The 26,858-nt window shown below is 36.3% G+C and overlaps 1 protein-coding gene across 1 annotated transcript in view; it reads left to right on the plus strand.

Moving 5' to 3' along the window:
* Positions 1-534: 534 nt before the first annotated feature.
* The window catches only part of LOC127413922 (cAMP and cAMP-inhibited cGMP 3',5'-cyclic phosphodiesterase 10A-like), a 146,271-nt gene continuing 119,947 nt past the window's right edge, over positions 535-26,858 (plus strand). The window contains 1 exon segment of the mRNA XM_051651493.1: positions 535-1,063. Within this exon segment, the coding sequence (XP_051507453.1) occupies positions 1,000-1,063 (64 nt within the window). The 5' untranslated portion in view covers positions 535-999.

Consider the following 26,858-nt stretch of genomic DNA (forward strand, 5'->3'; position numbering starts at 1 on the left):
CTTAAAAAAAACTCACCTGTCCCGACCCCAGCGGCTTCTGACGTGAACCGCTCTAAGAGCGTATTCACGCGTGTACCCAGAACAACATGCCACCCCTCAAGCTTTCCTCCCCACAACCCCCGACCCCCCGACGTCCGGGGCCCCACGCAATTGCGTGATTTGCGTGGTGGTTGAAACCGCTCTGCGCACACACACACACACACACACACACACACACAGTGACTGACGCGTGCGGACGTCAGAGCCCGCAGCACCAAACAGTTGAGTTTTGGGTAGTGTCGTTGCCCCATCAGACACACTGATTTAATGCATTTTACACGTAAAAAAAAATAAAAAAATAAAAATAAAAATAAAAACCTTTCTACATCCGTGATTGTAAACTCTAGAGCTAAAGACAAAAAAAAAAAAAAAACACTAGCCATATGTTTTTTTTTTTTTGTATTTTTTTTTTTTCGAAACGGACCAAGATGTTTACAACATTGAATGGCCTCTAATGAAAGTCCTCATAAAACACCCTTCTGTCCTCGCACACTGCTTTCATTTTCATTCCCAAACGTCCTGTCCGACACTATAAAATAAGAGGACTGTCCAACCCTGAGAAATGACGCCCCCAATCCCCTCGTGAGCAGTGGGAAAACACGCGGATCCAAACACTACAGCAGTCCGGAGCGGAGCAGCTGCGCCAGAGTGCGGCGCGGCCGGGGAGGAGATACGCGAACGCCGCCGCTGTCATTGTCGAGCTCTCTGCGCTTCTTTTGCTTCCCTTTTCAACATTACACTGCTGGAGAGGACGGGGCGCGTCTACGTTCTGGACATACAGTGTATATTACAGTGTGCACGCGGGGCGCGTTATATAGCGTCTCCACAGATTTAACGCGTTTTGATGTCATCTGACGTTTCATGGTCGGATTGTTTCATTTATAGCTGCGGGACTACGTTAAACTAGAGGCATATCACATCAAGAGTTATCATTACACTCGCAGTCGCTTTCGGTCAGACATGGAAGATGGTCCGCCTTCAACAAGCTGTTTCCGAAGGTTTACGGACTGTTTCCTTGGCTCAAGTATGTGTACTTATTATTTCATTTGCGTGCTTGGAAATAACATCTTGTTGTTGCGCTTGCACTCTTGCACTCTTGTGCTTGTATAGCTTTATGCTCTGCATCCTGAGAAACTTTTGACTTGTTTTATTTTCCAATATGTTTTCTGTGGTGATGCGGTATTTACGCAAAGGCTGCAATAATTAAAAAGGCTGTAAAAAAGGACTATGTCTATTGCAATGAAGTAGTTGTTCATAATTGTCTATCATCACCTGTTAGATGTGTTTCAGTGTTTAGTGCAATAGAAACTGGGTGGGGACATATACAGTAGAGGGTGATGTCTTATCCAATTAATTACATAAGTGTGGCATTCAACTTTATTAGCACATTGTATTTTTGTGATTTCCTCTTCAACACACAGATAGACACAAACTGTTGTCTACTGGAATGTTAAATAGCCAGTATAATAGTTTTTTTTCTCTCTCCCAGTAATCTAATGCAAGAGCAAGCTGAGAAATGCAGAGGCTAAACAGTAGACGTGTTTGTAACAAAACGAACCTATGATAATTCATTTAGTCATTCATTACCTGTCTAGTAACAGCCTGAGGGGCCATAACAATATTTGTCCTTTGGGCAATACTGTTGCTCTTGTTGCACATCTGTGTTTATGGCACTATTACTCCTTGTTGTAAGCAGCTGCTTTCTTACCTAAGATACTTGCATTAGTAATTATAATAATCATTTTAAGTTTACTTGACAGGTATAAAGGGGGATAAAAACAAGTTTTCGTAGATCAAGCAAGGCATGATTGCAAAATGCTGACAGTGTCTGAATGTCTATATGCAAACATTTTGAGGTATTTTAGTCTCCAAACCAACTAACTTTTGTATTATCAGAATATTTCAGTCTATAACAGGTCCTTTGTGCCTGTCATAAAAAAAAAAAAAAAAAAATTAAATAAAAAAAAAAAAGTCATGGCTAGTGTCCAACAGGGTCAGTTCCTTTATAGTTTATAGTTTTAGTATCCTTACGGACATGAGCTTGAATATAATAAAAGGAATATTCTGTGTTCAATACGACTTAATCTCAATCGACAGCATTTATGGCATAATATTGATTACCACAAATATATATATATATATATATATATATATATATATATATATATATATATATATATATATATATATATATATACATATATATATATATTTTGGCTTGTCCCTCATTTTGTTTAAAAAAGCAAAATTCAAGGTTACAGTGGGGCACTTACAAATTTTTTTGGAGGGTTTAAAGGCAAAAAATGTGAAGCTTATAATATGTTATTTATTTTTATAAAAAGCACTTACATTAATTCTTCTGTTAAAACTTGTACATTATTGGAGGTGAAATGTTGTTTTAGTCATCACCTTTATGGTCGTTTTAGGGTTTTTAGCATTATATCTTTACAAAGAATAGGTTAGTAAGTGATTTTATCACAATAAATTCATGTTAACTCATATTGTTTATGTCTTGTGGTAAAACTTTTGAAACGGTGAGTATTTTAACATTTAAAAATTGGCACCATTCACTTCCATTGTAAGTGCCTCACTGGAACCCCAATTTCTGTTTCTTTCTTTTTTTTTTCTTTTTTTTTTAAGAAAAGGAGGGACAAGTTTGAAATTATTTTTGTGGTAATGAACACTATACCACAAATGCTGTCAATTCAGCTTAACTTAAACTTGAACCCAGAATATTCCTTTAATTGGACCTTGCTGAGAAAATATCAGATAACTTTTTTCACTTCTGTCTATTTGTACTAAATATGCCCACGAATTGACTGTGTGTGTTTGTTGTTGTTTTTGCTTGTCTTACATATGATACTAATTTGCATGTGAAAATTTCCCTATAGTGGGAGGAAGAAAGAGGAAGGAAAATTTAATGCACATATTTTTGCAATTCTGCAGAGTCATAAAGTGTTGAGTGCAAAGACTGTGATGACGCATTTCTGCCTTATTTAGCAGCGTAAATCTAGCAAACCTTTTTTTTATATATGCAATTTGTAAATTATTTAGTGTAAATTTATAAGAGTATACTTTGTATTATATTACCCTAAAATTAGTTTGAAAAAATAAGTTACCAGATGGGATTTCTAATACAGCTGCTGAGAGAGTGACAGTAAATTTGCCATCTTCTCTCTTCTGACAGTCGTAATCCATCGCGCTCCATTTTTTTTTTTCTTCATTTGTGAAGTTGTGACAGCATAATAGTGGCACTTTTCTTTTGATGCTGGAGCAAGTGTGTAAGCAAAAACTATATTTTCTGTGGTCTCCCATTCACTCCCAAGACTAAACTTAAAACAAAACTAAGCTATTATAGGGCAGGCTGGGGCTAGTTGTCACACCTTATACTCCAGTGAATAATAGTCATTTTCTGTTTAGGCACATACCTTAAAGTCTTGGCTACAAAAAAAGGTATTGAATATTTCCAAAAGGATACGGTTCATTTAATAGATTTTCTATGACAATTTATTGCCAGCATATCGTCACACTGTATGGGGTAAGTTGTCACACGGGAAATCTGCCATAAATGCCTAAAAATGGAAAAGGTAACATGCAAACCATGGTTTTGGCCAACAGAAATTGTAATTAGGCTAATAAATAAATACATTTATTAGTAAGTATTAATTAATGAATAAGTAATTAATACAATTTGTTAATTAATAAGTAATTAATAAAATTTAAACACACATGTGACCCAATCTGACTTTTTTTTTTTCTCAACCTTTGATTTGAAATCTACCTTCATTATATAGTTGATTCTTGCCTGAATGTGTCCCAGTGTGGTTTCATTGTGTTCTGCATTTGTGTATTCAACAGATATTACAAAAATATGATGATATTGGAATTTCAGTTTGAGAATAAAATTCACAAAAAGTTATTATATATATTTTTTAACTAGGTTATTGAAACCAACATACAAAGACCTTGCGACAACTAGCCCCGTCACCCCTATTGCAAATATAACTATTAAGCTCACAAAGTGACAAAGTCATGTTTTGTATGGAAAAAAAGCCACGTAATCAGAGCCGCAGTGCTCTCTCTCTCTCTCTCTCTCTCTCATTTGTTTTCATCTGATGCCACTATAAGCTATCAGAATTAAATTGTTTATACAGCAGAGATTGTGTCCTGCAATATTTTATCGAAGTTTTACAAACAGAGGAATTGTTGTGTTTTTCCTAAAATATGGTTTCTCACAGTGCATAGCAGTTCAAAGTGTGCATGTAGGACAATATTGTCGAAATGTTGTTACGATGACCTCCTGTGATGGGTATCTTGACAGAAGCATTGAACATATTGACATTCAGACACTGCGTACGCCGTGTGTTAGGATACCGATGACAGATACGCAGGAATGTCACAGGGTTTACTGAGGTTACAAAACCTTGAAATGCTCCCTAATGATTATTTTTTTCTCATAGCCAAAATGTAATTCCGTGCAGTTTCAATGTACACCAACAGACAAAATGCATACTTGTTCAGAGCATTTCTGTTCAGGCAGTATGCTAGTCTTAGTCACCATTCACATTCATTGCATCTTTTCTCCAAACAACGAAAGTAAATGGTAACTGAAGCTATCATTCTGTCTTACATCTCATACGGGTTTGGAACAACATGATGTTGAGTAGATGATTGAACCATTATAAGCTTTGACAACCCTACCAGAAAACAAATGCAAGCATTATAGCAGGTAAAAAACTTCGCCAAACAGTTAAAAACTGTTAAAAATCCATTAGGAGAGTGATGTTCTGCAACCGCATAGCTTTCCCACAGCCGATACTCACGCGACACAACCGGACCTTCTTTCTGAGTTTACTGACATGACGTAAATGCATAAGGACGAATGACGTTAGCCTGCTATTTTGTGCCAAATCCGACCCAACAGCTTTTAAATAATCATTATTACTTGTGGCTTACGTAGTCTTACGCAGTGCAGCTTTAACAATTGCACAAAAACAGTTAAAGAAAAAATAAATCTTCCCTTAATCCTCACAAATACACTATGCAGTGTAACTGTGGAGGCTGGAATTTGTGATGATATTTAAATTAATTGGATGCTTATAACATTTTGCATAATATTTAAAAATATTTTATCACAACTTAATTGTAGTAAAAGTGAAATAAAATGCTGAATAAAGCACAAACACAAACAAATCCTCAATTTGATTCAACAGTTTTGTAAAGACAAAGTAGCAGAGTTAAATTTAACAAAAACATGTCCAAGTCATATTTCGCCCCAAAATTAAAAGTAATATACAGTAAATATATACATACATAGAGAGAGAGAGAGAGAGAGAGAGAGAGAGAGAGAGAGAGAGAGAGAAGAAAATAAAGCCTTTTTAAGACCATTTAATTTGTTTTTGCTTTGCAAAATAATAATCATGGCAATTAAACACATTTCCCTTACAAATTCTGATTACCTAATTGTGTCTGGATGTTTTTCTTTACTGGTTACTGGGTTGCTGTAGATTAAAGGAATAGTTCACCCAGAAATGAACATCCTCTCATCATTTACTCACCCGCATGCCATCCCAGATGTGTATGACAAATGAAGATTTTTAGAAGAATATCTCAGCTCTGTAGGGTCATTCAATGCAAGTGAATTGTGACCAAAACTCTGTAGCTCTAAAAATCCTATAAATTCAGCACAAAAGTAACCCATAAGACTCCAGTGGTTAAATCCATGTCTTCAGAAGCGATATGATAAGTGTGTGTGAGAAACAGATCAATATTTAAGAAGGACTTAAAGAAGGAAAAATTTATCTGATTCTCACCCAACACATATCATATCACTTCTGAAGATATGGATTTAAAAATTGTTATATGGATTGCTTTTATGCTGCTATTATGTCTCTTTTAGACCTTCAAAGGTGTGGTCACTATTCAGTTGCATTGTATGGACCAACAGAACTAAGATATTCTTCTAAAAATCTTAGTTTGTATTCTGCAGAAGAAAGAAAGTCTTACACATCTGGAATATCACGAGGGTGAGAAGATGATGAGATAATTTTATTTTTGGGTGAACTATCCCTTTAACTTGTAGAGTATGGCGCTAGCAACAACAGCTTCATGGGTTCGATTACCAGGACACATGCAAACTGATAATTTTTGTTTTTACCTAGAATGCACCATAAGTCACTTTGGATAAAAGTGTCTGCCAAAAACATAAATCTAAAATTGTAAATCATTGTAATAGTCATTTTAATTGTATAACAGTTTTCTTATTTCAGTCAGTACATTGAAAACAGTATAACAAATATTATCATGATGAACTGTATGTATACTTTACAGTAATGGGTAGAGTGAATTGTCATGAAAATATTATGAAAATGTCTTTTGATTTTTTTGAGTGAAAAATGTTCTTGACAGGTTTCATGAGATTCACCTTGTAAGATCTTATCTCAAAAATATCTAAAGCCTGCATCAGATTAGACGTCTTTATTTTAATGAAGGCTTTAAATCAGAATTTCTGGTGGAAGCACACAGCAGCACACTGTTGTAACTCATGCAACTGGTGGGTCTACTGGACACCCCAGAGTTTTATATCAGCCCTGCCCTAGTGCGTGAGCATGTATGATGGCCGTTTTTGAGGCTACTGGAGGTCAACACTAATGTGATCTGATAGGTCATATACAGAGTGCTTAACTCAATGAAGAACACTGCATTGTCATTCAGGAAACGCTCATAGAAGACACTTCCTGCCCCAGCTGGATGTCATTTGATCATCGGAGTTCCCTCCTCAAACAGTCTTTCACTAAACACGAGTCAATGAAACTGTCTCATGTAATATACATTCAGCACTCTGCCAGACGTACACAACGTCTATAATCTAAACGGCAAAACACACTTTTAATAGACTCAAAAGAACGTCCAGCAGCTTCAACATCGGCCAGTACAAACTGTTATTGGATGAGAACAGAGTATTTAAATGTTGTATCTTGTCTTTCTTTTTCTGTCTTTTTGGTGGTTTGTAGTGACTATTTTACATTTTGAGAATGGATAACAACTAGCTTGTTGGCGCCATGACATAGTGGTTACATGGAAATAGTGGTACATGCTGTTGACATATTGGAGCTGAGCGGGGTTCCAGGTTTGTGTCTGCCTGTGTCCTGATTTGTTTCCATACTAGAGAATTGAAATGAATTGTATTTTTCTGGTTCCAATTCTGATTCCAATGAACAGTTCCATTAAAAATTCTTCAATTCTTCTAGCCTAGTACTGTACTTTTGGTCACGTATACACTGCAGTTACATTCGGTGGTCAGTTCTCCTTTTAATGCTTAATCCTGTTCTGTACACACAGTTTGATAAAATACGGGAGTGACAACCACATTTTATTACCAAATTAACTCCCAAAAATTCAGGTAGTGACAACAGCATGTATGTGTCTTCATACATTCATATATTCTAGTCTCTCTCCACTGTAGTTTCTCTCACCAGCCCTGTGGTCTCGGGGTAACACATACATTACTGTCCAGAGCATGCCGCTGTTTAACAACAGCCACTTAGACGCGCAAAAACAAAACATGCGATTCTGTCGACGGCAGCTAACTAAACATTGCCAGATAATAATATGTCTTTGCTCAAAAACAGCGAACACAAAATGGAATAAGCTGGTGGTATTCAAGTTTCTTTTCACAGGTGCAAGAAGCTGAAGATTCAGTCCAGTAATCTGTACACACTTGGAATGAAAATTTGGAGGATTCACTCCCGCATTGAGTAGGTTGCTTGGCCTTTGAGAAAGCAAAAGTTCTACATTAGGTCAATCTACATTCTGCATCAGTCAATCCATAAATTTAAGTCAGTTGTCAGTTAATATCTAGACGTCTGTTGCACCTAAACCTAACCATAAAGTCTAAGCCCTAATCCAAATAACTTGAAAATACATTTTGTGAACCACGGAATAAAGAAAACATTGGGGGTTTTAAGATACATCAGTCATTTGTATTGCAAAATAAATAAATATCTAACATGAAACCAAATTTGTTCAGATGTAAAGTGTTGGATAGCTAATAAAATTTACAATTAAAACTGTACCGATTTAAAATCTGATTTTATATTGGTTGGTCTGTATAGTAATAAAAGTCTACTTATCTTATGATATGTTACGATATCTGTCGATTTACTGTGATTTCACCATCTCGAAATATTAAGGGTTGTCATCAGACTTTGTTGGAATTGCATAAAAAATGTAACTGGTTCTGAATTGAGAACCTTGTTCTTAATTCCCAACCTTCCCAATAATTCTCTCTTCCCTCTTCATTGTACGTGTGTAACAGCAACGTGATCACACGGGAAGTTGACGTTGTTTCTGAGAGTTTCAGTACCCTAGGATCGGCCACATTATGCCTACTCACTGACGAGCGGCATCCCCTATAAGGCAAATTTGCATCAGCTCCAGCATGTTTACCTTCCAATGTGGTGCAACCAGAAGCACATTGCGTCAGCAGCGTGGGAGACTCGAGTTTGGCTCCCGCATTGAAACCAGGAAGTCATCGTGTTTGCATAATCAGTGACGAGCGCGATTCGGAGGTTGTATTTGTTTCACTAACATTACGTTTTTACTCCACTGATGGTTAGGTGTAGGTTTAGGGTTTGTGTTAGGGGTACAGTTTATAAAATACACATTCCTCTTTAATGTATTACAGCCTGAACAACTGAAAACAACTCCCTTCACTACTCACTTTTGGCGCCCCTCTGTTGACATTACACCTGGAAAATAGAGCTCACACTTGTCCATACACCCAACAACACTTACCACTTTGGCCACTGGGGGCAGTGCTTCGCATTTCGGTAAACACACACGGATTTCAGCTAATGAAAAGTCCACCTAATGTTTTCGACTTTAGTGTGAGATCATTCTGTTAAGATGCAGCAATGCTGGTACCCAAAACCCAAGTGTATTTCAACTACATTGTGATGGCTGTAGAGCTGCATTTATACACAGAAAACACAAGAAGTCCAATAGATTCTCAGACATGAATTATTTCCATGGCATGAGCACATTATTGCGCTGTTACTCAGCACTGTATTCATGTGATGATGTCAGTCTCTCTCTCGACACAAAAATCTACAGAGCTTCATTATGACCTTCCGTCAAGAAGGTCCAGAAGCAGATTTTGGCTCTGCTGTTCTCATCAGATATTCGCTCTGGTCCCACTGCTCTGCTGGAATCAGGAACTCTCCAGATGTGGCTGGGTGAAAATCCACATCAATGGCCTTCAGGTCAAACAGTCCTCCCCCATCACTGTAAGAGAAAGATGTTTTGGTCTCAGAACTGTTTGGGTGTGCGTTAGAAGTAGCCTATACTAATGTAATGACAACTCAAATGTTTTCAAAAATTGGACTCACTGTGCCTCTCATGCCACATCTATTCATATATTTCAATTGTGTAATGTTTGCTCAAGTCTTGCACTTGTGGAATGCATCGCGAGAATGTCCAATAGATTCGACTGTAGTTCCAGCTTCAGCCACTGGCAGGCAGTCAGGAAATTCGGAAAGCATCGTTTTTTGCAGGCAATAAAAATGTACTGCCTGTCGCAGATTTTCCCATGAGATCAGACTGGGCAAACACCAAGCAACACTTTCAAAACCACTATGAGAACCTTAGAAACCCTAGTATGGTCGTGGAGACTTTTACATGTGCAAGCACCACCCACATTTTCTTTAAAAGTCTATTTTTCATTATTATTTCGCAACATAAGGCAGCTCTTAGTGTTTAAATCAGCAAAAGATGCCCCCATCTTTCAGACCCCCATGTTTGCAGGTCACGCTGCATTTTGAGGGAAGGTGTATAACTTTTGAAATAGTTCAGACTCATGATTGTCGGCTGGCCGACCATAAAATCAGCAATTACTGTAATGAAAAATACCATAGATTTGTCATACTTTACTTTCCCCGAAGGAGGACCCGAGTCATATTTAGGGACTAGAATATCAGGTCCAAAAAGTTATTTTCACTTCACTTTTCACATGCGCTAAAACCACATCAGAACTGCATGCAAGTAAACTCAATAAAATAACTTAATAAAGGAAATAATTAATAAACTGCCAGACCTTTTGCCATTCTGTGAATACAGGTGTACAGTTTAGACACAAAATAAACCAATCACAACACAGTGTGCTGATCAAGATGAAGTACTCGTGACTGCCCACTTTTGTCCTTGAAGTAGCAATAACCTCAGCTTATTATGACCTTATTAAAGAAAGAAATTGGCGTAAGAGACGGAAGAGATGCAGCCAATGTGAACGTTCAACGCGACCGCCCCGCTCACGTCCCGCTCACAGAGGATGTGTGAACCCGGCGTTAATCACAGTGAAGTTAAACATATTGACCTATTTCACCATGTATGTTGACAGATGTTTAAAAGTCCTGCTTTTGACAGTTTATTAATCTGTCTGAATGGCTTGATGCATTGTAACTGATGGATAACTTCCTCCACGATACATGGCAGAGCTTCCAGACCATAAGAGTGCTGCAGAGATTAAAGGTAGATTTGCAGTGACAGCGTATCATTCTGAATAATTGAATGTGGTTTTACAAAGCAAAGGCCTTCCCTACTGTACAGTATGTGGTGTTTGAGTGTTAACCTAGAGGAAAGGACTCTAGTTAGGACAGCACACAGTTACAGCAGCCACTTATCTCTGTCTCAGCTGGCCATGTATAGCCTGTACCCTTTCCTCCTAATGACCAAAGCCATGAGAGTGGAAATAATACAAATTACCTTTCCATGGAAGTCACCGTGAGTTTACTGTAAATTTACAATATGCATTTATAAACATTTGTGCTGGAATATACTCTCTGAGAACTTTTCATATTATTTTGCTTCTTATCTGAATTTATGTTGTTTTAAGGATGTTTATACATTTTTACTGGAATACATATTTAGGTAATTCTCACAAAACTTGTTAACAAAATTTCCTGATCATATTTAACATCAAACCAATATGAAGAATTTTTAAAAAAAAGTTCTCATTACTGTAACACGTTCAGCCATTTAACTTTACTATTCCCATTGTTTTCAAGGTGAATTCTCATTACAGTAGCACAGTCATGTTTTACTGTATTACAGTAAAAAAATTATGCTGTTGTTCAATGATTTTCTTAATCAAATTCAGTGAAAATGAAAAGCAGTTCTAAGTTAGCATTTCTATGATGTACAAATACATTACAATTTTAATAATATGTAATTTTTTCCATGTGACGTAATGAGAATATCATAATGCTCATCTTTTTTCATTGCGTTAATGAGAAATGAGGACAAAACGTACGTATAACTGTCATGAAAATAATGTCACAATTAAAATAATTTTAATGATGACCTAAATAGGCTTTATTTACTATTTGCAAAATGTAGGAAAATTTCGTATTTCTTTTGACTTTGGAGTAAAATAGGACCAGGACATTTTTTGACATGTTTCATGAGAATCACCCATTGCAGTCTATCTATAGATTTAAAACTTTTAGATCTATTGGGGCTGAGTGGTATGACCATATATATGTGTATATATTAGGGCTGTCGATTTAACATGTTAATTCAGTGCGATTAATTATATAAAAAATAACATTAAAAACAAATTATGCCAGTAATCATGTCCCCGGACCGTGATAAGGAATATTCCTTCCATCTGAGCAATTCAAGCTTGAAGTACCACCTGTTTTCTCCAGGGGGCAGTAAGTGAAACTTCAGCTGTTTGGGCAACACGGTTATACAGAGAACAAACCACACTCACCGACAGCAGACAAAACTAGATGAAAACACGTTCTTGTGTTCAAACAGCTTGATAGAGCACAAATACGAACGCAGGGATCTCAAGATGTGTATTTCTAAGCTTCAAACTGTTTAACTTGACACAGCGACCTAAAAACGGTATGTTTATGACGCGACGCAAACGAGACGCTCCAAAAGCGTCTGACGCAGGTGTACATTGATGCGTCCTTAGAAAAGCCCTTATAATAAATCTATCTCGGACTGATTAATGAATTCAATTGCAAAATGGATTGTGTGAACTGTAGGCCAATGATAGGCAGATAATGTTCAGTAATATGGAAATAAAAAAATATTGCATACTAAAGCCACTTTTTGAATTGTCTTTTTGGTAACACTTTATAATAAGGTTCTTTTCGTTAATATTAGTTAATGCATTAGGTATCATGAACAAACAGTTAACAATATATTGTTTACAGCATTTATTAATCTTTGTTAATATTAGTTAATAAAAATACAATTGTTGATTGTAAGTTCATTTTAGATCATAATGCATAATGTTAACAAACACAACTTTTGATTTGAGAAATGTATTAGTATATGATGAAATTAACATTAACTAAGATTAATAAAAGCTGTAAAAGCATTGCGCATTGTAAGTTCATGTTAACTAATGTTATTAACTAATGTTAACAAATAGAACCTTACTGTAAAGTGTTACCGTCTTTTTTAATGCTTTACTCATGTGCCACAATGATGTAATGCATTTTAATTATCTATATAATTTTTTATAATATATATTTATTTATTATGATTTAAACATGACAGTCATTATTTTTTGAATTATTGTTATTTGAGGGGCTTTCTGAGCAAATATTTATATATGCGATCAGTTGCGATTAATTCAGTTAATTAATTAAGTGGCATACCATGTAATTAATTCGATTAAACATTTTAATCGACTGACAGCCCTAATATACACGTTGTGCTCAAAAGTTTGCATACCCTTGGAGAATTGGTAATATATGTACCATTTTTAAAGAAAACATGAGTGAGCAGCAAAACACATTTGTTTTATTTCTTATGGGATTCATATTCAACTGTAGGTTATAACAGAATGGCACAATCATAAAACAAAACATGGCAACAAAGAAATAAATTTAATGACCCCTGTTCAAAAGTCTGCATACCCTTAGTTCTTAATACTGTGTATTGCCCCCTTTAGCATCAATGACAGCGTGCAGTCTTTTGTAATAGTTGTCTATGAGGCCCCAAATACTTGCAGGTGGTATAGCTGCCCATTCGTCTTGGTAAAATGCCTCCAGGTCCTGCAAAGTCTTTGGTCGTCTTGCATGAACTGCACATTTGAGATCTCCCCAGAATGGCTCGATGATATTAAGGTCAGGAGACTGTGATGGCCACTCCAGAACCTTCACCTTTTTCTGCTGTAACCACTGGAGGGTCAACTTGGCCTTGTGCTTAGGGTCATTGTCGTGCTGGAAAGTCCAAGAGCGTCCCATGCACAGCTTTCGTGCAGAAGAATGCAAATTGTCTGCCAGTATTTTCTGATAACATGCTGCATTCATCTTGCCATCAGTTTTCACAAGGTTCCCCGTGCCTTTAGAGCTCACACACCCCCAAAACATCAGTGAGCCACCACCATGCTTCACAGTGGGGATGGTATTCTTTTCACTATAGGCCTTGTTGACCCCTCTCCAAACATAGCGCTTATGGTTGTGACCATAAAGCTCTATTGTGGTCTCGTCACTCCAAATTACAGTGTGCCAGAAGCTGTGAGGCATGTCAAGGTGTTGTCGGGCATATTGTAACCGGGCTTTTTTGTGGCATTGGCGCAGTAAAGGCTTCTTTCTGGCAACTCGATCATGCAGCTCATTTTTGTTCAAGTATCGTCGTATTGTGCTCCTTGAAACAACCACACAGTCTTTTTCCAGAGCAGCCTGCATTTCTCCTGAGGTTACATGTGGGTTTTTCTTTGTATCCCGAACAATTCTTCTGGCAGTTGTGGCTGAAATCTTTCTTAGTCTACCTGACCTTGGCTTGGTATCAAGAGATCCCCAAATTTTCCACTTTTAATAAGTGATTGAACAGTACTGACTGGCATTTTCAAGGCTTTGGATATCTTTTTATATCCTTTTCCATCTTTATAAAGTTTCATTACCTTGTTATGCAGGTCTTTTGACAGTTCTTTTCTGCTCCCCATGGCTCTGTATCTAGCCTGCTCAGTACATCCACGTGAGAGCTAACAAACTCATTGACTATTTATACACAGACACTAATTTGCAATTGCAATTTAAAAAGCCACAGGTGTGGGAAATTAACCTTTAATTGCCATTTAAACCTGTGTGTGTCACCTTGTGTGTCTGTAACAAGGCCAAACATTCAAGGGTATGTAAACTTTTGATCAGGGCCATTTGGGTGATTTCTGTTATCATTATGATTTAAAAAAGGAGCCAAACAACTATGTGATAATAAATGGCTTCATAAGATCACTATCCTTAAATAAAATTTTTTGCATGATCAGTCATATTTTCAAAATCAATGCCAAAATTTCACAATTTCTGCCAGGGTATGCAAACTTTTGAGCACAACTGTAATATATATATATATATATATATATATATATATATATATATATACTCACATGATCGCAGACAATTGTAAAGCCATAGAGATTTAGCTAATAATTGTAAACCCATAGAGATTTTGCTAAACCGGTTTTATTGCGATATATTTGCCTGGCTATTGGTGGACTGCAAGATAAAAAAATACCAATATAGCAAGACAAGTCAAGGCGAGGAAGAATATATCTATCTATCTATCTATCTATCTGTCTATCTATCTATCTATCCTTTTTTTCTTTCTTTTTGCATCACTGTCCCATTCGTGCTGCAGTTCTCTGTTAGATAAGAAGCATATGCTCTTCCAACCTCTGGCAGGGGAGTCCCAGGCGGACCGCTGACGCAGGCAGTCCACCCCTCTTGCCACACCCCGACCCGCCTTACTCATGTCAGGCAAGTGAAATGTAGTACCTTGGCAGTCTGCCTTTGTAACCACGCCAGGAAGTGAGCAGTGCAGCCTCTCTCTCTCTCTCTCTCTCTCTCTCTCTCTCTCTCTCTCTCTCATTCCCTCGTTCCCTCATTCTGCTGTCTGGTGTTTTTGGTCACAGGAAAGTTTTTAGAGCTAACTGACTCTTTGGACACAAGCACTGCATGGCCACCAGACGATCATGTTAAAACATTAAGACCAGTTAGAGATATGGCCTGATGGGTGACACACATGCTCCCAAAAAAATTAGCCGTGGCCAGTATATGTGTGCTACCCTAGTATGATAATGTTTTAAAATAACAACAGTTTAACAGAAAGGAGACTAAAAAAAAACATTGTTTATGGAAAATATCTGCATACATCTAAACTTTTGACACACTACAGGTCAAACCAAACTTGAACTCCCATGTTGACATTGAAATCCAAAACAAAGCAGTAGTTTTGATGATCTGAAGTCTGCTTCAGATTTCTCCTTCTAATGTTTTTAAGATTATTGGCAATGGAAGTGGTTTGTTAGATTTCCAAAAGTGAGTTTTTATAAGCTATTACATTGTTTAAATTACTAAGTCAGATGGTGGCCAATAAAATGCCAGCATGTATTTCTTGAAAAGAAAACTTTGTTCCATCATTTGCAACTAATCGTTTAATATTATGAGGCAACAGATGTAGTTCTTTATGTAGTTTTTACCTTTAGATTTTTAAGAGCCCTATTAATAAATACATTTGGATGTGCCATTTAGACATCAGTTGATATAGATTTTCTTTACTATACCAGTTATGTTTTACTTTTAAGTGTCCAATAACCAATATGCAGAACCATTTTTATTATTGTTTTATTTCTGCTTTTTGACACAATTATAGCTAAATAATCATTGGAATTCAACAATAAACGCGGGGCGTGGCATGGCTCGTAAAATCGGGACTGTGCTGATTAGAGATCAGCTGATATCGATTTTTTATGTGTCCATAACCAATATGGAGAACCCATTTTTATTCATTGTTTTATTTTAAAGAACCAACAACTGATTAATTAGATAAGTGTATGGTCAAACCTGATTATCAGTTGATGTGTAGTCCTGATTTTTTCAGTTTTCTGGTCGTCGTATTGATTCAAGACCCGAAATTGTAAGACCCGGACTTACAATTTAACAAAGACTTTTTTAAAGTTACATATAAGGACAATGAGTTACATCATTGTATGGGAAACGCACCAGTTAGAATTTTTTCTGAAACCCCAATGCTACTGTAAGTATTAAGCTTCTGTTATTCAACCCAAACCAGTTGTTCAAAACCGATTATTGGTTGATCTCTATTGGTCTATCTGTTTTATTAGGATTTCTGGTCACCTTTCTATAACCTCCTCCTCAACCTGCAAAAAGAAAGATATGAGGACTCTAAAGAACTAGTTTGGAGTAACTGATAAATTAGTAACTGATTTATTATATAAATATTAATATCTGAAAAAAATACAAAAATAACGTTAATACAAAAGGTCACCCTTTTGTAACTTCCTCCTCAACCTGCAAAAAAAAAGAAGATATGATGACTCCAGAAAAGTAGTTCCTTAATTTCACTCCTTTTTTCCACACATCTAAAGCTAAACACCGGAGACAAAGCTTTGTCTGCCAGCTTAGTATGAATTATGTGTGGGAACGGATGGAGAATGATGCTTTTCCTGGCAAGATTTACCGTACCATAAGTTGTATTTTTACATCGCTTGAGTCGTGTGGGGGTAATAGAGACACTCAGACGGCCAACAGTCACAAAGCTCTAAAGGATTAGCCAGTTTGTCATTTCAACTGTAATCTTTTATGGTGTGACTCATATATTTATTATTTGGCATAAGTGTTATCATGCTGTAAATAAGCATCTGGATTCTTCAGCGATGAGTGTTTCTTTATGCCGTGTGTATGAAATCATGTGCTTTTTGTGTAAGTCTTCCAGCAGAATCTGACTGAATCTAAACATTAACCCAGAGTAGCCACCTTAATTTAAGAAAAATGCCAGGCACACATTGAGTTCCCTTTCCTCAATGGAGCACATCACAATAAATGCATATTTGAACACTTAAGCCACACTTAAAAAAAAATCTGTGAATATCTTGTTATACAATAAAATATTAAACCAAATGTATATATATATATATATATATATATATATATATATATATATATATATATATATATACTGTAGGTTTGAAATTATAAAAAAAAAGAAAAACTTGTTTTGCTAAATGTTTTTCCTTGAAATGTTTAAAATATGCCATATGGTTTGATATTTTGTTATCTAATGCATTTAAATTTGTACATTTTTAAGTGTCCAATTACTTTTTGTGGCCACTGTACATCTGCACTTTCATTTCAGATCTGAATGGTGAGAATTAAAAGTTATGACATTGTTAAGGAAGATCAGATGTTGCAATGAATATCTGACGTCTGTGGCCCTTCTCTCAAGAAACATTGCTCTTTTACTCAAAGCAGAACTAAAAAAAAAAGAAAAAAAGGAAAAAAACTTTGATGACGCAATTAAAAAGTCTGGGGGGATCTGAGACTGTGCAGAACTAATCTAAAAAAAAAAAAAAAAAAAGGAGCAGCATTATAGAATAAGGACAAATGTGGAAAGGAAATGAGGCCTGCTCAAGATAGAATACAGAGGAATCCACAGGCATTTCAAGCCAGTCATGAGGACTATCAGTTCTTCCGCTTTCTCTCTCCATTCTTTCGAAGTGTGCTGTAAGTTTGTGTTACGCACGAGCGTATGTGAGATGTCAGTTCGTATCCAGTTTATAAAACTAAGACTTTGTGAAAGACCGCATGTAACGAATCGATGTATATTAAACTATGGAGATCATGCAAAGATGACAAAATAAATATATAATTGAATTAATTCATCATCATGAAATGTTGCAATCAATAAACAAGTGTTCGAAAACAGTCATTATTTTTGCTAATATTTTTTGCAAATATGAAAGTTGGTGATGCTATTGGTACAGAAATGACACACTTCACCTCTCAGATACTTCCAGAAATAAATAAAAATAAATTTAGTAGTATCACTTTTTGGCACTTTTTTGTAAGTGGTGTATAGAGGTAAACGTAACACATGTAATTCCTCCAGTTCTCATATTACACTAATAATGTAATTAGTTAGACCAGTAAAATATAAAGAGCACCATCCATCTCTAAACATTTATGGATTTTCAAAGTACATTATATTCTTCCTGTATCAGCATATGTAACATGAAACTAAATATTTCCGTCTATTGGAACACACAGTCATTGTGGGGTCATTTCCACTAAATAAACAAATTACGTTTGTATATGAGACAACGCTTATGAATGTCCAGTGTGTAAACTCTAGTCCACCTACACTCTAAACATGGTAACAGGTTCCAGCTCTCTTAAGTCAGAGCCACAGTGTAATTAGATGACTTAGTGTTTATGCTGGGTTGATTCACCAGCATTACAGTACACAGTGTAAGAGGTGATGTCATTTTAGCCATGTCATTAAGCCAAGAATGGACACTGTTGACTGAGCTTTTACCAAATCAGAGGTTGTGATACAAATAATAATTATTATAAAATATTTCTGATTTGTCAATATTTTTGTCTATTTTTATCTGTCATATTTGTTTTCATTTCCCTGTGTATTATATAGAGGTATGCCATTCCATTTGCATAAGTACATTTAAAATCAACTTGATATAGTGAATATTAACATTTTCAATAATAAAAATTACAGGTCACAGCCAAGTACCTTTTACCTGGGAGCAGAGGTAACCCAGCTAACAAATATGATATGTTATTTATACTCTAATGGTGATAATTTAGGACTGTATAAAGTTTTTTTTTTTTTTTTACTAGCCTAAATCTGGGTGGTGGAAGACGAATCTTAGTTGCCTCCGCGTCTGAGACCGTCAATCCACGCATCTTATAATGTGGCTTGTTGAGTGCTTTACCGCGGAGACCTAGCGCGTGTGGAGGCTTCATGCTATTCTCCGCGGCATCCATGCACAACTCACCACGCACCCCACTGAGAGCGCACCACATTATAGCGACCACGAGGAGGTTACCCCATGTGACTCTAACCTCCCTAGCAACCGGGCCAATTTGATTGCCTAGAAGACCTGACTGGAGTCACTCAACACGCCCTGGATTCGAACTCATGACTCCAGGGGTGGTAGTCAGCATCAATACTTGCTGAGCTACCCAGACCCCCCGGACTATATAATTTTTGAGTTGTAGTTTATGAGCATGTGCATGATCTTACACCATTTATTCTTTATAATTGGACCTGTAAGGCCATGTAAATGCCTTAAACTTTTTATGTCCTTACCTTGATTACGGAAACCTGTTTAAGCATAAACAGGAAAACATTTTCCACAATTGTGTCCATACGTCTTGCAGGTCCAGACTTTTAAAGCACTTTATATTTACAGTATATTTAAAGTACTTGCCCTTATTTTTACATTGCAACGCTATAAGCATATGACCATGGGTAACTCCTCATTACTGTGGTTAAGTCAATGTAGCTAGTCTTTCTAAACAAATAAATTATAGTATTAGTTATTATTACATATTTGTAATAAAAATGAAGTCTTATTTATACATTTCACCTAATAGATTATTTCATTTGAAACTATAAAAATTTTGTCACAATATCAGTTACTTTTACTACTGTAAAATGTGATACATTTAAAAAATAGTGATATGTGTAATTTGTAAAAGCTATTTGTTTGGAGCATGGCAGAGTGTTGTCTCTTTTTCTGTCAGTTCTGTTAAAAAAAAAAAAAACAGGCTTCAATTGGGCAATGCAAGTCCACGTTTCCGAAGAGAAGCATATTAAGTGTATTAAGGGCAAACGTGAGATGAATACTATAGACTTCAGTGGCCCAAAATTTTGCTTGGGTGGTTGCTGAAAAAATGTAGCCGACCGTGGGACCCTAAACCCTGGTAAACCAGTCGCACATGAAGATTTTTGCCCTTTACCCCAGTTTTGCGTTGCATTGCAATTTTACCGGCTAATCTAATGTGTGCAAGTGTTGTGTGAGGTTTTATTGCATTTTTAGAGTGTTTGAATAAGGTGGTTTTTGATGGTTATGGCACTCAGTGTTTAGGACTGTAATGACCCGGACTTACAATTTAACAAAGACTTTTTTAAAGTTAATTTTACAAAAGAAAGTGTTACATTATTGTGTTTCTAATAACCAGGCCTAGATGGAATCCACTGACAATGAGTTACATCATTGTACGGGAAACGCACCAGTTAGAATTTTGTCTGAACCCCCAATGCTACTGTAAGTATTAAGCTTCTGTTATTCAACACAAACTGCTTAAAATACAGACCTTATATAAACTTTGACAATTTCATCCTTAGGTGTGTGATATATTTTATTGTATTTTTTAAGTTTTCCACATTATAAAATTTTTATGATTAAATCTTCCATTGATAATCAGGTTTGGTACTAGGAAGTTATCTTTCGGGGGGCATTTTGATCTTTAGGGTGGACAACTGTTTATATTTTGTCGGACCAGTGGGTGCTCCTCCTTAATAACTTTGCTTGGGTTGGTCCCCTTTGATCATGTTTTGCCGTTGGTTCGAGGGGTGTCAGAAGTTTCTGGGGGACACAAGGAAAATCAAGGGGGAAAATGCCTCCCTAGACCCCCCCACCTTAGACCCGGCCATGTTGATAATGTATGTTTAGCATTTCAGACGTAGCCCGAAATCAGTCTGAGCTGGAATTGTTGTTGAATGAATGGGCATGTGTGAGTTCCAGTTTCTGTGTGAAATGTCCACAGAGTGGCACCAAAAGCAAGTTTTAAAGCACATTGTTTTTAGATGTAAATGATGTAAAACAGTCAACAGGAATGCATATTTTATAAACCAAATGCCCTAACCCAAACCCCAACCCTAAAACTAGCTGTCACAGTAGTAAAAATATAACTGTGAAAATGCAACATCCAAATCACTGCATTTCCATGGGAACACAACTTGTTTCTCTGAGGCTGCTTGTGCAACACGCTATCAGTAGCACTAGAGGTAAAGGTAAACATGTTTAAATTGATGCAGAGATGTCTGATGGGAGATAGCACTTGTCAGTAACTCGGCAGAAACTCTTCAGAATGAGGCTGATGTCAGGGTTTCGCTCAGCGAAAAAAAATACATCCAAGTATCCAAAATATTTTTATTAGTATATTACTGTGATATTTATTCTATGCTGAAAAGTAATACAGAAAAGTAAAAGTTTACTATTTTACCCAATATTTGTGTTTGCCAAATATTTTTATGGTTATTAGAGTGTCACGTCATAAGCTTAGCAACATGCTAATGACAAACTCTATTGGAATCAATTTTGAGTCAAGTTTCTCTTGCACTTGAAGAGTTTTATTTCCTTGATACACAGAGTTGCTTACAATGTAATGCATTTCAAATTGTTAATTTGCGCAAATATTTAATTATTATACAGTATGCTGTAGGTGATGTTTTGCTAGTGACCCTTTTTGTTTGGAGGGCTCTTAAAATATGAAATAGTCTTTTATTTTACCGCCTGCTACCACTGATATCACAGATTAGGATAATAATTAATGAAGGGTTTGGTAATGTGAGCATTCTTGTGGTACCATCAGCCAATCAGCATTGTCATGACATCATTTTCCTGCAGCTCTAGAGTAATTAGAAATATGACGTTTTACAGCTTTTGTGATTGGCTCAAAATGTTTTTCAAAACTAAGTGCCTATGAAGCAAAAATTGTGCCAGCCGAGAAAATATTAAGATGAACGAGAATGCAAACAGATAAGACTAGAAACGTATTTTACGCAAGTACATGTGTGCAGATGCGAGCACTTAGCCAATGCATTGCCAACGCAAGGTTTGGTTGAACATGCTAAACGTGCAGTCTTGCATTACTGTGCCGGTAACAAACCTCAGTGCTCAAACGGCCGATAGAGTTAACTACAAAAGTCTTTGCCATTAAACTAGATGTGTTATTATTCAGGTAAGTTGCTATAAATATATTGACTTTAACCAAAGGCTATTAAACCAGAGATAGAGTACTGGCATTGAAATAAATGGGAGATATTGAAACGCCCAACATGCCGGATATAGAAAAGGACGTCCCGCCTTCAAAGAGGTAAATGAGCCAATCACATTTTAGATCCAGACATCGCCTTTCAGTCAACTCAAGAATGCACATGCGCATTAGATGGACCAGCCTGAAAAAACAGTGTTTTTTAAAGCATGATCTGTACTAAAGAAGCACAATTTATGATAACATTGTTTTAACATATGTTCTTTGATCATAATCTTGACCAACCATTTTGGTGATTCCTGTCTTTCCCCATTGAAGTTCATAGGAGCTGTACTTTTATGCTGCTTGTATCCATAGCTGCTTGTCATCCAACAGCTGACCTGGAGCATTCCAAAGATGGCCGCCTAGTGGACTGGCTTGCCTTGATAGGGACTTTTCTTTAACTTACTTGCTTAGCAATGTTCTCTTCAAGCTGTTGCTCTGCTTTTACAGTAGTTGGCTTGAAAAAGAAAACTCACAATAGAAGCGGACAGTTTGCGCTAATGTCCGCTTTAGCGCCCCTTGTGGCCATGTTGAGAATTCAATGTGTACTTGTGTTGCATTGAATTGAAGTCTGACACATTTTGGAAAACAACAACGCACGAAATCGAGCTTCCGTAGCTGGAAGTGTCGCATTTGCGTACTTGCTTGGAGTATGTTAGGCCTTAACTTTCTCATAACTCCTTATTTTGTACTAATGTGCTGGCAGAACTTTCCATGAACTACTTGCAGGGGACATTCTGTTTGAACTTTTTCTTTGTCCAAGTTGTGGCATCACCACTTCCCCCTAGCAGGAACATGCCACACAAGAGAAAGTGTGAAAAATGCCAGCCTCCCTGGATGAGTGCATCTGCTGAGCAACTGAATAAATAATAGGGTCATTTCTACAGGGCCTTGTGCCTTGTGCATGAGGTAGAAACCAGTACAGTATTTTAATGCTACATTTTAAAATTTTCTGAAATGTTTCAAGAAAATGTGAGTGGTGCTTTCCCATGCAAAGCTCAGCACTACAATGCTAGGTTATTGTGGGTGGTTGACTGGGGTTTGCTGTGCAATTGCTAGGATTTTCTCAGTGGTTGCTTGTAGGGTTGGGAAAAAAAATACATTTTCTGATGCTTCATGATCTTTATTTGAACAATCTTGATATTATGCAAGTAAGTCACTCGCATTAGCGGAAAAATGTTTGCACTATGCGACTAAAAGTGTCTGTGATTAGCCACCTGCTGGTACATTTTCAGCTTTCACTTCTCAGTGATTGAATAGTATAGTGGCAAAGATCCTTTCACAGCATGTTAAGAGTTACAGTTTGGTTTGACTCATTCCGTGTAATGAGTGTCCAAAGACGAGATCCACGCAATCCATTTGTTATTGAACAATGTCTCTTTTAATACCCTTTCTGTTTTTTACAGCCAGTTGTTGATCAAAGACAACACAAATAGAAATATTAAATTCTAATCACACATAGCACGGATGAGGTAAAGAAACTGAGGGACTCCTCTCGTTAATGTGTGCTCAACTAAAACACTTCTGAGATGCTTACTGAATCTGTATCAATAGTAGTTGCTAGGGTGTTTGTTCACTGACCCAAGTCAAAGAGTTTCGTATGATACTGAAGTTCGTATGATATTCCGGTCTCTAGATATGGCTATCTAGTAATAACACATGTCTTCTCAATAAGTTGGTTTGAGGTTTCATTCATGTTCTTAGCACAAACAGTGTGGGATGAGTTACTCACCAAAGTTTAATATATAGGTTTAGGGGTTTTTGTTGAAACCCCATGTATGAGCAATAGTAATGGTGGTGCTTCTCTTAGCAAACAATATAGTTAAAAATATACGTTACAGTACTCTAAAATAATGATCGACCGATATGATGCCGATATCCAGAGAGCAGGGTGGCCGATAGGCCGATACAATGCAGATATATCACACAATTATAGTAAGTAACAAAAAAAAAAAAAAATATTAATAAACTCTTATTTAGCACTATATTTACTCAATTCACACAAAACTTTATCTTTGTAAAAATAATCTAAAAAATGAATACTGTATTTTAAATAGTAGATAGCAGTTTCTTCTGATTACTGTTTAATAATTATTTTGCCCATGAAGAAATTGTTAATATATTAGGAAGAAGGAAATAACAGTACTCACTAGGGATGTGCCCGAATCTGAATACTTTATTCGGAATGGCACGAATAATGACTTCAAAATGAATAACGGATTCATCCGAATAATATAAAGAATATTTGTATGACTGATTATCCAAAAAGCACAATGATAAAGTGACATTTTAAATAAACATATCCAAAATTACAAAGAATTTATGAATTTGTGCAGCCAATATTTCTAAAGTGTTAACCTTATGAATGAAAATGCGCACGGTGTGATTTCAGATCGGATGGTCGCGGTCTCGACTCCGTTTGCGGTCTCTGTTAATTGTTCACGTCTGGAGCTTGTCAAGAGTAACATTAATTAAGATACGGAGCTCTTCTTTCCATCTCTTAAAGTTGACCACATTTATATCCATATGAGCGATTTAGGTTATTAACTGGTTAAGACTTTATTCTGAAAAAAAGTTAAAATGCTCCATGAAGGTTTAAATTCTCCATATAGTATTAGTCTATTAGGAATATTCCTCCTTATGTAAAACAAATAAACTCAAACTCCGTCTTTCTTCTTCTTCTTTAAACTGTGCTAAATTTGAAATTGTTAAGTATTCTTGAACTCTGGTAAGGGGCTATATGTAACATTATTATTATTATTATTATTATTATTATTATTATTAATATTTAACTAAATAATGGAGTCGTATCGTAAAAATTCCTGATAGACTTACGGGACTTTCACTTGTTTGTAGGCTATATTGATTTTATTTTAATTTATTTTAATGTTTGAATTTGTATTTATTATTCACTGCAAAATGTGTGCTTGACATTTCACATTTTGCTTAACACCTCCTGCCTCCAAATAATGCTGTTACACATGCACAGACAAACAAAAATTCTGTTTCATGCAGATATTAATATCTGAAATACTAATATCTCAAATAATAATCATAATAATCATTATTATTATAATAATAATAATTATTATTATTATTTGTATTATTATGAAAAAGCATATACAAGGCATATTTTATTAATAGGAACTATAATTGTAAGAGTTAGACTTAAAAATGGGTGTTTTATTTAGTTTGACTCACTTCCGGTTTAAGCCCCGCCCACACCCGGTTCTATCTGAATACAGAGACAGATACAGATAATTTTGTCATATGAACAGATACAGATACAAATACAGATAATGGCTTCGCTGCACACCCCTAGTCCACACAGTAGTCCAGCAACCATGGATGGCACGTGCGCATTAACAATCGCATTTTTTCAAAAAATACCGAATCAAATCAATTGTACAAACAGTGCATAGTGAACATGACATTTACTTTTAGCTCATGTGAAGCACTTTTACTTTTGAAGATGCTTTCACCCGCTCGTGCGGATCCAGTGTGGGCAGCAATCTTCTCCTGACAGTTCTTGGATTGTCACGGAGTGACTGTCATGATTTGTGAATCAGAGGAACTTTTGATGCTGATCCTGAAGTTTTGATTCTGGCTGATAGAATACGCACTTCAGAGGAAGATATTAGATGAGCGATCGATGGGAAGAAAACGCTGGATTCTGAGGTTCCTGAAATACATCTGTTTAAACAAGATATCTGCATATATGCAAATTGTACAGTGTATAATATAATTTTTATTGATATTTGCCTTTTATCATTAGAAAAGAAAGTTAAAAGTGACAGGGAACTGCTGAGGAGATGTGCATTAGAGGTAAATAAATGATGGATGCTGGATCTGCTCAAGTAATGTGAGGTTGGTTTATTACATATGTTTAAACGAGATAAGTGCATATTTGCAGACGGTATATGATATTAGTTTTATTGATATTTGCCTTTTTCTCATTAGACAAGACAGTTAAATGTTACAGGGAACTGTTGAGGAGAGAAAGAGGGAGAATGAAACAGGTGAGCACTTTAACATTTTGAGCTAAAACACTTCTGCCGCAGCTCTGATATGCGGACTGTTTAAATGACACTGTGTTGCACACCGGTCTATTATTGTAGAAGCACGATGGCACGTAACAACAAAAAGAACCCGTGGCTGGTCGTTTACATGTCTCAGTCGCTTCACATGCAAGCAGGTGATTCTCAGCGCCCTCAAGAAACAAATTGGCCAAACGCGAATATTTATCGGCCGATGCCGATAATTAAAAAATTCAAAATATCGGCCAACGTATTGTCCTTGCCGATATATCGGTAGACCACTACTCTAAATATTTATAATGTTGATTTTTTCCTTGAAAAAAAGACTCTAAATCTGATTTACATTGCAACTTGGTAAGATAACATTCATTAAACTTCAGTTCACTTTGGTGAAATGAAAAAAGTTGTTTTTGTCTTTGTGAAGCAAAAAAAAAAAGACATGGGGCACAGGGGTCCACTGATCGCTACTGGCTGTTTAAAGTGTTCTGCAGGGAAAGAAAGGGCGCTGAGTCTTGTGTGCTTTGTGGTTTTGGGCTGTTGCTTTGGTTTGCTTATGTGTTCTCTGTCGCCATGTGATGCATTCAGAAGCTTTGATGATGTTGCATGTGATTAGACTGCTAATATTTTTACAGCGGATTTTCTCATAACACAGCAAACATGGAATAAAATGGTGCAGGAACTCTGCAAGGTGGACTTTGTCACACGGTGCCAAAGGGCTGCAGATATTTGCCCTACTTTTGCAGTTGTCAAATGATATGGGTTTTTCAATAGCTGATCCGATGATGATATTTAGAGAGTGACTGATGGCTGCATACTGAAAGTACATTAGGGCTGCCAATCATTTCAAATTTTTAATCAAATTAGTTACATGATTTGCTGATTAATTACTTGAATTAATCAC

Source organism: Myxocyprinus asiaticus, chromosome 23 (assembly GCF_019703515.2).
Source record: "Myxocyprinus asiaticus isolate MX2 ecotype Aquarium Trade chromosome 23, UBuf_Myxa_2, whole genome shotgun sequence".
NCBI lineage: Eukaryota > Metazoa > Chordata > Actinopteri > Cypriniformes > Catostomidae > Myxocyprinus > Myxocyprinus asiaticus.